At 49.9% G+C, this 12,095-nt stretch overlaps 1 protein-coding gene across 1 annotated transcript in view; it reads right to left on the reverse strand.

Moving 5' to 3' along the window:
- Positions 1-714: 714 nt before the first annotated feature.
- The window catches only part of XKR6 (XK related 6), a 264,606-nt gene continuing 253,225 nt past the window's right edge, over positions 715-12,095 (reverse strand). The window contains exon 3 of the mRNA XM_040234120.1: positions 715-2,664. Within this exon, the coding sequence (XP_040090054.1) occupies positions 1,700-2,664 (965 nt within the window). The 3' untranslated portion in view covers positions 715-1,699. The remainder of the gene's footprint in view (positions 2,665-12,095) is intronic.

Genomic DNA, 12,095 nt, shown 5'->3' on the forward strand with positions numbered 1-12,095 from the left:
CAATGAGAAAATAAATCGTTGAATCAAACCTTCACCCAAATGACACGCCTTCTAAGACCCAGAGTATGCTGCTGCTGTGTCTTGCCGTCAGACAGAAACTCAAGATCAAGCCCCATCCCCTCCCCAGCTTCCCAGCCCCTTACACTTGACCTTAGCCATACTCAGAATCTCTCTTATATCACTTTTTCTACATTTCTGGCAAGACCTTGCAGCAGACACACACACACGCACACAAACACATGTAAACACACACACGCACACACACACACATGTGTGTGTGTGCGTGTGTGTGTGTACTGTGGGCGCACACAGACACACACACACACACGCAACACACAGAATTCCCCACTCAACCCAGATGCACCAAGTGACTGAATGACTTTCAGCCAAACGCAATGGTGAAAGACAGAAGCACCAAACAGTCTTGGAAATGGGTAGGTTATTACAATTTGATTTTTTTTTTATGTTCTAATTTTTCTCTTGTGTTAACTATTTTTAAAAAGCACAAATGAAAAAAAAATGAATTCTTTCCAGATCAATTTAAGGCTTCCCACCAAATGGAAACAGAAGAGGCCTTACCCAATATCACACGTGATAAATGTATGCCTTTCACGGCCTTAAAATGACAGAACAGATCATTTTTGCCAGTCACTGATTAAGTATTGTGCCTTTAAATTGATGTCGTTCTTTTTGCTACTATGCTGAGTTTTATTATTACTGATTCTCTTTGATGACGTATATGGAAATCTCCTTTAATTTGCTTTAGAATTTCCTATTCTTATCGAATTTTTAGGGGGGGGTTTTTTTTTTTTTTTTTTCTGTTTTGCTTTTCACCAGGAAACAAATGTGATTCTTACTAGGTGAACACTGAAATGGCACCTAGTTGGCCTTCAAAGAGCTCTGCCAACCATCTGAGTTTCAGATGGGCTTCTGGCTCCTAGAAGGGTATGAGAAGTTGGGGGCAGGGACAGGAGGAGAGGGAGAGAAAGCAAAAAAGAGGGAGGGGTTTCAATGCTTTTGCTTTGGGTCAATTTGTTTTCTTCAACACAAATAATCAGATAGGAAGAATGATTGCTTTGAGTTTTATCCATCGGTTGTTTTTTGTTTGTTTGTTTCTAGATTGGTTTCATTTGTTTAATTTTCCCTCTCCCGGTGCAAAAAATCACCAGAGAGTTTTGCATGAGAAAACGCGACAGTACTTAATGAAACTCAGCACCTAAGGGCATAAGGCAGTTGAAGGTTTTGTCTGTTTGTTTGCTTTGTTTTGTTTTGTTCTTTCAATCAGCACCAATCCCAGAAATGATCTACACTTGGTGTAAGGTATAAAACTTTGTGTTTTTTTTTTCTTTTGGAGTGGAGACAACTGCTCCTTCTCCACCCTATAAACCATAGTGTGGGATTTTTTTTTTTCAATACTGTTACTTATGTGTAGAAAACAAAAGAAAGGTTTTCTTTTTGTTTTTACTTACAAAACATAGAGAATATCTTTGTATACATACAGCGACTGGAAAGAAAGCTTATCTGAAGGGGTTGTGACTTATTATTTTCTTTTTTTTTTTTTTTGGAGCATTGGTGGTGGTGGTGGTGGTGGTGGTGGTGGTGTTCTGTGTTTTGGGGGAAGGGAGGGTTATATTTCTTGCAGGCGGCTTTACCGCAAACCACACTTCAGGTCCCCTTCTCAACTTGGGTCAGGATGCTCTCAGAGCGAAGACTCATACTGTAGCAGCTCGTAAAGGAGCGGTCCATCCCGATACCGGATGCCCACCGCGGTGGGCGTGACATACTGCAGAATGTTAATAGTCCTTCTCAACCTCCTGTCTACAAAATGAGCATCCCAAGCTGGGTATCTCTTTCTTGGCATGTCAATCTTAATGAGGGGCCCTTCTGGGAGGAAAGGACGCCCCGTCGGGGTAGAGGGCCCCATGGGTCTCACTTGGAACACGGGCAAGCAAGTGTCAGCCGTGAGGTCCTCCTGTTGTTCCGTTACGGCTCTGGTAGGCGTGACCTGGGCCCCCCGGTACCCAGGGGTCTGAGGCGCCATGGGCTCAACATCGGGGGGCAAAGGGATGCCCCAGAGCAGCTCGGCACAACAGGAGCTGGCAAAGATTTTAACTCGCGGCCCCATGGGATGCAGAACGCCGTAATAGAAGAGCATCAGTGCAATCCCAGCCACAAAGCTAATAAAGACACAACACAGTGCTGGCACCGCATAGGAGTCAGTGGTCTCTGGGTTTCTGTAAAAATACCAAAGGAACGTCAAGGCAGCATTCTCGGTCAAGACTATCGTATAATAGGCAAACATTCGATATCGAGTCCGCCCTTCCTTGACGTTAAACCAGCAGAAAATGTACACAATCCCTACCACCATGTTGAAGAGGATCTCCTCCCACTTGGACATGCAGAAGTCTGTTCCGCCATGGATGATCCAGAAGGCCATGGCGCACCAGTGGACCACCACGAAGATCCCGAAGTAGAGCTGGAAGATGGAAGCAAAGAGGGCAAAAGAGATAACTCTGGATGAGATGGTGAAGAGGCGCCAGAAGAGGTGGATGAGGGCCCCTCTGTAGCTCATGCTCTTCTTGTCGTCCCTGGAGTCCCGCAGCAGCTTGTGATAGGAGGCTAGCACCCAAGCCAGGGACATCAGGGAAGTCACAGAGGAGACACCTGCCGGAAAGACACAAACCCACACAGTCAAAACCGGGGACGTCCACTGCCAGGCACTGCAGGGCTGCCGGGCCAGGGAGACGCCCACACACACACACACACACACACACACACACACACTGCAATCTAATGGAGGAGGGGGAAAGCAACAAAGCATCAGGAACCAAGCTTGGAGGCCACAGCTGCTCCCTAAGCTGACAGCTTTTGTGAAATCGTGTCAATAAACCAGTCCAGAACCTCTGGAGATCCACAGCTGCAGGCGGAGGCTGACGTGCTTTGCCAAGGGGTTGGGGAACCTGGGCCTCCTGGCTGGCTCATCACCTCTGCTGTGGGTGGGACCACATGTGTTTCCATTGTAAGAAATCATAAGCTCGCCGTGGGGTCCATGTCCTGGTCACTAGCAGGCTGTGTTCTCAGAGGAGCCAGCGGAAGGGATTATGGGGTGTGAAGACCAAGAGCTTACTCGCTGCCCCAAGCTGCACAGCTCTGCTCTCAAGGTGCTTGAGTCACCCTTTGCCTTCTCATAAGCTCATCCAACGCCCCAAGGAGCCCTCAAAAGGCTCTTCTCCCGTTGAGCGTCTTCTCATCCACTCCCTGTGCATCCCTGGTGGCTCTGCGGTAAAGAATCTGCTTGCCGATGCAGGAGACTTGAGTTCGATTCCTGGCTCAGGAAGATCCCCTGGAGGAGGGCATGGCTACCCACTCCAGTATTCTTGCCTGGGAAATCCCATGGACAGAGGAGCCTGGTGGGCTACAGTCTATGGGGCTGCAAAGAGTTGGTCACAACTGAGCAATTAAACAGCAACAGCTACACACCCACTCCCTAAGGCCACTCTGATCAAGGACCAGGACAGCCTGTGTTTCTTGGGTTGCTTCCTCACTCACTCTTGGCCTCCCCATGGTGCTTGTTGCCTTCTCCCTCCAACCACTGCTCACGGCTCCTTAAAGCCTTGACAGTGAGCCCGGTCCCTCTCTGCCTCCCTCCAGCGATGGGAGGGAGCAGGGTAACTCGGGTTTTGGGGATTCTTTGCCCCTCCCTAGCATGGTGAGCTCTCCAAGGCCTCTGCATGTTCTTCCCTCCAAGTTTCCTCAACAAGCAGGTGAGCGTGTCTGATCCCAAGCGATATTTGAATCCCTGTAGAGCAGCTTTATTTAGGACGATGTCTATCTCCTATTTGTAACTCAGTCAAACTGAACACATTAAACAGTGACCAGAGTCTCTCCAAATCCACCCACCAGCAGACAACCATTAGTCAGATGTCATCATGAATCCCCTCTGGAGCAAGACTCCCCATCATGCCTCTGCTCCTCCAAGCACCATCTCAGTCTACCCAGCGCAGCTTTTGTTTTCCCTCTCTCCCCAAATTCCAGAACTAAATGCAGCTCAATTCAGCTGGAGTCCTGAATACTGCCCCGGGGGCCACATCTCCTAACCAGATCCAGCTCCCCCGCCCCAGAGCACGATTTCCATGATTTCCCTTTGGCGTTCTTCCAGGCTGGCATCAAAGTCACCTGGTCATTTTCTCTCTTCAGCTCCAAAGTCAGATCCAGAAGCCCTATTCTTAAGACTAAAGCAGCAGGCCCAGAACTCCAGCCTTCTGCTTGTTTTCCCCTCAGCCCCTGTTCACCTCTCCACTCCTCTCCCAACCTCAATGAAGGATCAAAGTCCTCTGTTGCTTTACCCTCCCACCCTCCCCACACCATACCCTGCACTGGTTCTTCCTCTCCCAGCCCCCTTACCCCCTGTTTTCCAACATTTCTAGAAGCTGTGCTGGTTTGCAGCTTGCAGAACATCAGAGTCTGATAACAAAAATGATCTTGTTGGTGGAAGCAGAGAAAAAGCCTGAAAGGTTAACTATTACAATAAGTATGCATTGCTCTTCTGATCATAACCAATGTGGAAAATAAACAGAAGAAATGATCCCAATTTCTCCATCGAAGCCCATGTTGAAAATGCCTGCCAATGCTTCTATCACTTTTCTGGAAAGTTCTGAACATTCTCATGTGTGTCCTGTTTTGCCTGTTGTCATGCAGGACATTTCCACCAGCCTCTCCTGAGTCCACGAGGTGTCTATGACCATGTCACAGTGGTCACGCTAACCTTTGAGCCTCCTGCATGCCTGTCCTTTGGGAGTTGGGGCTGGGAGGGGGATGGGTCCCCTTGGGAGTCATGTGACTTGGGCTGTTGGTTTCTGGAGGGCAGAGAACATGCCAGGCTTATTACTGGACACCGGAGCATCCTCAGAAAGCTTCTTTGTGACGTCACCTCGCTTCCAGTGAACACTATCACTTTTTCTTGATGCTAAAAGTGATCCATCTTGGAGGTGCTTCCACCCTCAGTGATCAAAGGGGAGTTCTACAGCAGCTGCATGGGAAGAAGGCTTGATTTTCCTGTGCCTTCTAATAAAGCAAAATGTATTATATTACTTCCCCTGTCCACAGAAAAGCATGAGTGCTGAGCTCATGAAGTAAGAAAAGGCAGTTTAGCTTTTGCTGAAGCGTGGTCTAATCCAGTCTCTGAGTGTGCTCTCGAACAAACCTGGGGTGCAGAAGCAGGACAGGCCCTCAGCTGTCACGGTCCTGACTTCATTGCTTGGTGAGTTCTGACAATAGCCCCGTCGGTGCCACGTAAATAGCAAACCGGAATTCAAACGTCCACTGGCTGCATGTGGCGGAGCCACACCAATCCTCTATCATCAGCGTAGATTCTGGGTCACCCACGCCACTTCCAGGTCTGTTCCTTCAGGTGGCTTCAGGGTATTACAGAAACCACTCACCTCTGAGCCAAACTGTTTGCTGCCTCAGCCCACGGTCAGTGCTTCCGGAAGTCCTCTCTAGGATGTGGTGTGCCCCAAGTGTCATAAGACATCACTGCTGAATTACGAGGAGAGGTTCGGGAGACGGTCACGTGCAGGACTGAGCACTAGCACTCGCCTGGGGGTCTGCAGGTCTGCTGATGTCCAGCCCACATCTTACCTCTCTGCCTTGTCCATGTCCAACCTGGTGAAGCTGTAGATGACTAAACATTATATCCTCAGCGGCTACACAGACCACTCAGTTCAACCCACTCACCCCACAGGAAACAGGCATCCTAGTGGAAAAAACATACCTATGATTCACTGAGCAGGAATCTTACTGAGGAGAACACTGTGACGTAGGTACTTGCTATGGGCTGCGTCTCCATCTCCTCCCCTCCCCCCAGAGTCTTAGGTTGAAGTCCTAACCCCCGGGAGTTTAGTATGCGACTGTATCCCGAGACAGGGCCTTCAAAGGGGCACTGAATTTAACATGAGGTCATGAGGGCGGGCCCTGATCCAACATGACCTTAGGAGAACAGATCACTTGGGCCCATGGACATGCCAGGGGTGTGCTCATACAGAAGAAAGGCCGCCCGAGGACACGGAAAGAAGACGGCCATTTCTATCAAGAAGTAGAATCGAGATTTAAAGTCAGACTCTTTGGCCTTAAAAAGTAGCCACTGTACGGAGAGACTGTACTTCAGATTTGGTCTTAGAAGGGGCTGGGCGCCCTGGGAGTGAAGAATCTAAGCCTTTCTTCAGAGTGTACAGGAGTGTAGCACTCACGGGTGTCTGAGAGAGGCCCCTGATAAAGGAGCTGAAAACCAAATCCAAGTTCTCCTCTACCTTCCTCAGGAAAGGAACACGCAAGCCACAAAGAAAGAGGAGGCCACCAGAATTAGCTGAGATCACTCTTCTGTTAAGCGATCAAAGTGATCACTCTTCAAAGGCCTGACTCCCCTCCTGTTAACTGATCACTCTTCAAAGGCCTGCCACGTATTTCATTACAGAGGGAGGGGGTGCAGGGCTTTCCCTCTGCAGTGGTTCACTTGGAAGATTTCTGTCTGGCCTGAAGTCAACTCCAGAGTCAACATATGACCCTGGCCAAGACCCAAGCCCACACTGTGCTCAGGCTGGGTATGTTTATGATCCCTCCCACTTACAGCTCCATCACCTTCTGCATTTCAAAGGTCAGGCTGGAGACTGCTGAATACTCCCCATTCAGCCACGACGAGTTCCAGGCAGTGACCCTCGTGTCTTGTTCGTTTTCCTGGTGCAACCCATGAGGGGCGGGGGATGAGGTGCAGCTGACCCACTGGGAAACCTGAGTCCAGCCTCACCAGCTGGGAGGCTACTAAGTCAGGGCCTCCTGGGGGGCCACCCCCGGGGAAAGGCTTGGGTCAGGGGTCTCAGGGCTCTGATCACCAGACTAAGCATCTAAGGTTTCTAGAAAGAGGATGTACGCACCTCAAGACCAATTAAATGGAGCATGACGGGCACAAGTGTCAGTTGGACATCTTTGACCAGGGAGGCCCTTAAACCCAGTACGGTCACCCTCGGGTGGCCGACACGATGTTTCGGCCAGAGTTAAGGCTTCGGTCCTTCTAAGGCCTGCAGGGCCTCTCAAGACACTGCCTTGAGTTATGAGTGCACCCTGTCCAGTCCCCGTTCATGCTCCTCAGCGTCCCCTTCTCCAATGGCCTCAAACCGAAGTTCCTGTCATGCTACCAGGCCTTCATCCTGGGCCCTACTCAGGACAGCCCCTGGCTGCTCTGAGGTCACCTCCAGCTAGCTCCTCACACCCGCTCTGTCCCACGTGCTCCAGGCACAGTCCCACCGCAGGACATGTGAGCTGGGTCTGTCCATCACCTGCGTGGCCCTTTCCCAGGTCACCACACGAAGGCTTTTACCAGAGCTTGCCTTCTCAGCCAGGCCATCGCCAGCCAGACACTGCAAACTGCAGCTCCCAGTACCTCCTCCCGCCTTCCAGGCCTTCAGTCCAGTTCAGTCGCTCAGTCGTGTTCGACTCTTTGCGACCCCATGGACTGCAGCATGCCAGGCTTCCCTGTCCATCACTAACTCCCAGAGCTTGCTCAAACTCGTGTCCATTGAGTTGGTGATGCCATCCAACCATCTCACGCTCTGTCATCCCCTTCTCCTCCTGCCTTCAATCTTTCCCAGAATCAGGGTCTTTTCTAGAGAGTCAGTTCTTCGCATCAGGTGGCCAGAGTATTGGAGCTTCAGTTCCAGGCCTGCTTCCCACTTTAGTGTTATTCACCACCCCATACACTCTCTGACTCCTTCCCTTTTTTCTTAAGGATATTCTCACCTTGATGCAGGTGAGCCCCTCAAGGGCAGGGCAGCAATTGGTCTGGTCCTTCTGAAACCAAGTGCAAAATCGCAGGGGTATTTTGATTCTCAAAGGGGCTGATGGAGAAACGAGCCCACCAGCTGTCTCACCCTCCCACCATTATCCCTGAAAGCGGAAAAAGAGAACTCCTGGGGAGCTTCCATTTCTGTGTGCATCTTTCAGAAGAAAACCTTGAGGGCAGAAGGCAGAGGGGAGGAGGAATAATACCCACCAAGAGTTCCCAATACAGCAGGCATTGTGCCAGACACTTTGCATAAATTATTTCCTTTAATCCTGACAATAATCCCCTGAAATGCTTACTGGTACCCCATTTTATAGGATAGGAAACCAAGGCGCCAGCAGGTAAAAGGATTTGTCTAGTTTTAAGGCTTGAAGCGTGTGTTTGTATTCTGATGGTTCCCCTTTGGGGCCATGCTGATCCTGGAGGGACCGCCCCTCTCAGATTTAGCAAATTCCTAGACATAGAAAACAAGAGGTGCTTTTCATATACAAACCAACCAGTCCAGAACTCACACCTCCTTCACTGGGCCCTGACACTCTGGGCCACTGTTCCTGTGTCCTAATCACCTCAGGGCCAGGTACCAGACAATCAGGGACAGCCTGGACCCCAGAGTTTCCTGATATTATTCAGACTAGCCTATCCCAAGCCCCCCACGATGATGTGGCATGCCAGCCTCTTCTTGGGAATCTGTGACAAGTGATTTTTTTCAGTGGCAGCTGTCTCCTGATCTATTGGCCTTGAGATGCCCAAACAATAACAAAATCTGTCTTTTAAAACTGCTACAACATCAGCAAACTGCTGGTGAGGGAGCTTCCAACCCAGTATCTCCAGCTCCAAAGGCCCCAGTGCCCTGGGCTTACAAGCTCCAGTAGCTCCCCTTCTCCCATGGACTCACATACAACCGCCCATTAACGGTGCCCAAGACCTCGGGGTCTATGCCCTGCTCCTGACCCATGGTCTAGTGATATTAATCCACTCACAGAGGCAGGAGGGCACTGTGGTTCTGCCAGCTGGGTAAAGGCAGACTTTAGAGATTCTAGAACAAATGTCAGCCACTCAGCTGGCCTGGCAGAAGCCTCATGAATGCCGGGATTCTGGTGGGCCTGGAGCACACTGTGAAGGAAGCCGTCTGCCATCACTGGAAAGTCCCAGTAAATCTACCCTCACTGAGGGACAAACAGCTGACAAGTCTCAAAGCTCTGATGCTCCCAGAATGATAGCCATTGAATGGTACACTTGAAATGAATGACTTGTGCAGTATACAAACTGTATCTCAATAAAGCTGTTTAAATATTTTTTTTTTAACAAAGAAGAAGAAGAAAAGATGCTCTGCTGACAAGACCGTGGGCAGGGCTGAGCTATGGACGCAATGTGGGCATCATGCTCCATCCTCCCAGCCTCCTGGCTGCTCCTGAAACACTAGGGTCACTTTCTTAGCTCAAGGCCTTGCGTTTGGCTATGCCCTCCTCTGGTGCATGTACCTCCAGTGACCTGCAGGCTGGCTCCCTCCCTGCTCTACATCTTTGCTCAGAGGTCCCCCTGCTGCTCCCTTATTGAGCGCTGGACACAGCTCTGCTCCCCCGTGGCTCTCTTTCCAGCTTTAGAGCTCTCTTTACCATTTTCTAATACAGAAGACAAAATATTTATTCTGTTCCTTGTCCACCTCTCTCTCCAAGACACATAAGCTCCATGAGAGCAGGGCTTCCTGTCTGTTTTATTACTCTTATCTGCCCCCAGCTCCTGGAACCATGCCTGGCACATAGTAGGTGCTTAATAAATAGTTACTGAATAAGTGGTCACATTATAGTTACTGCTCAGGCTTCTGAACCGGCAGCTCTCAGAGCCTCCCCCTTGAAGCACCGCTGGTCAGCCTGCCTCGATGTCCCTCTTGTTACAGCATTTGATACAGAAACATGTTCAGGTGGACAATTGTTATTTCATCTGTGCTAACTGTTGTTGTTTAGTCGCTCTTTTGCAACCCCCATGGACTGTAGCTCACCAGGCTCCTCTGTCCATGGGATTTCCCAGGCAAGAGTACTGGCGTCGGTTGCCATTTCCTCCTCTAGGGGATCTTTCTGAACCAGGGATGGAACCTGTGTCTCTTGTGCTTCCTCTACTGGGAGGCGGATTCTTTACCACTGTGCAACCAATGAAATTGATTTACCCTGCCTTTCTCATAGCTTTCCTACTGTTTTAAGGACTCTTCCTCATATGTACATACTGCACTTTCTTTTGCACTGAAAATTTGTTAAGAGGGTAGATCTCACTTGTTCTTACCACAATAAAAAAAAAAAAAAAAAACTCTACTCTCTTTTTCTCTTGCTTGTTGTTAGGGGCAACCTCAGCCAAAAGCCCTCAGAACTGGATACAAAGTCAAGTTACACAGATGCACTGAAAGTGTCATGTCTCTGTTTAAAATCCTTGCAGATTCTGTTTAAGAGTGTGAGGTTTTAATGTTCTGTTTGATAAAAAGCCACTGGGAGCTGAAGCAGGGCTGTGAGCTGGAGTTCGTTGTTCAGGGAACTCTGTGTGTAGACAGCAAGCAAGTATCTGATGGGAGAGAGAAGGGGTGACTCCTCAGAAGGAGACAGAAACAGCTGGAGAGAGATCCTCCTCCAGGGAAGTGAGAGAGGCCGAGTCTGTGTTCTGGTGGCAGAAGGCAGGCATGCCCCTCTTCATTGCAGCTATCTGTGAAGATGCAGGGTAGCCAGGGGAAGCACACATCTTCCCCTTTATTATTCCAGGAGGCAAAGACACAGACGTGGCATGAGCACCCTGAAGTCCAGATAGGAGGCTGGAAGATCTTTGTATCAATCTGGTCCGAAGCCCAGGAATATCAGAGCCAGCAGCTATCTCCAGCTCAGCACCAGGGGGGCGGGGGTGGGACAGTAGGTGGGGAGTCAGGGAGGAGGGGGCTACCCCTCCTAACCATCAGGGTTAGGCCAGGTGGTGCCCAACATCACAGAGGATCGGGGCACCAAAACTCCCTATCACTTTGTGCAAGGTGATTCATTATCTGATGGTGTTTGACACAGTGGAAATTCACAGGTTGGTGCAGAACACAGATCTGTCACCTTCAGGCCATACAACCACAAAATTGGCACCTTCTGGGCAGCAGCTTCACCTAACTGTAAATGATCAAGTAACCAACTTTGGGGCTTCCCAGGTGGCTCAGAGGTAAAGAATCCGCCTGCCAATGCAGAAACCATAGAAGACGTGGGTTCAATCCCTGGGATGGGAAGATCCCCCGGAGGAGGAAATGGCAATCCACTCCACTATTCATGCCTGGGAAATCCCACAGGCAGAGGAGCCTGGTGGGCTACAGTCCATGGAGTTGCCAAGAGTCTAACGCAGGCAATGTACCTGTGTACGTTGAGCGACTGAGCATGGACACGATCAACTTTTGTGACCCAGATCTGGAGGGTAACAACTGATGTCCATACAAGCAGGACTGGAGAAAGCACTTTTCACATTAGAGAAAAGAAATCTCCCAAGAGGAGAGAGGTGGTCATCTTTGATCATGGGGAAAGGAGGGCGAGCAGGGAAGGTTAACCAACCACACAGCTGGCCCTCCTTCCCCTGAGAAGGGGAACATGGAAGACTGGTCCTCACGCAGAAGGGACAGCTGATCAGGAGAGGGAGCTGACGCCTCCTCCAACAGGCACAGACAGGAGCAGCAGAGAAAGCGGATGGACACCTGCATCTCTGTGGAGTTTCCTATCAGCTCTTGCAGGAAAAAGGAGCAAGTGTGAAGTGGGAGGGTTCTTATAGAAGAGGAGCCAGCAAGTGAGCTTAAGAAAGAAAAAACCAGAAACTTCCAGTGGTCCAGTGGTTAAGACTCCGCACTCCCAGTGCAAGGGATCCAGGTTTGATCCCTGGTTGGGGAGCTAAGATCCTACATGATGCACGGGGGCAGCTCAAAAAAAAAAAGAAAAAGAAAACTAATTAGGGAGGTTAACACCAAAGGGATGGAAAGACAGGGGCCGATTTAAGAGTTCAATGTTTGTCTAAAAGAAAACCAATGTTTAAGGATACCCACCGAAGGATAGGTGTGTTTGCAAACCCATTCCTGACACAGCATCTTGCCTGTAGCAGAGCAGATGCCTGACACGTGGCGGGTGGGAGGCCGCGAACAACAGGTCACAGAGTCGTATAAGAAGGACAACACCTCAATGGGGGCTCAATCCCAAAAGGCAGGCTCAGGCACTGTGTGGGTGAAGCGAGTGGCACTCCCCCACCCCGGCCAAAAGCATCAGAAAAC

Source organism: Oryx dammah, unplaced genomic scaffold, assembly GCF_014754425.2.
Source record: "Oryx dammah isolate SB20612 unplaced genomic scaffold, SCBI_Odam_1.1 HiC_scaffold_1, whole genome shotgun sequence".
NCBI classification, from domain to species: Eukaryota; Metazoa; Chordata; class Mammalia; order Artiodactyla; family Bovidae; genus Oryx; species Oryx dammah.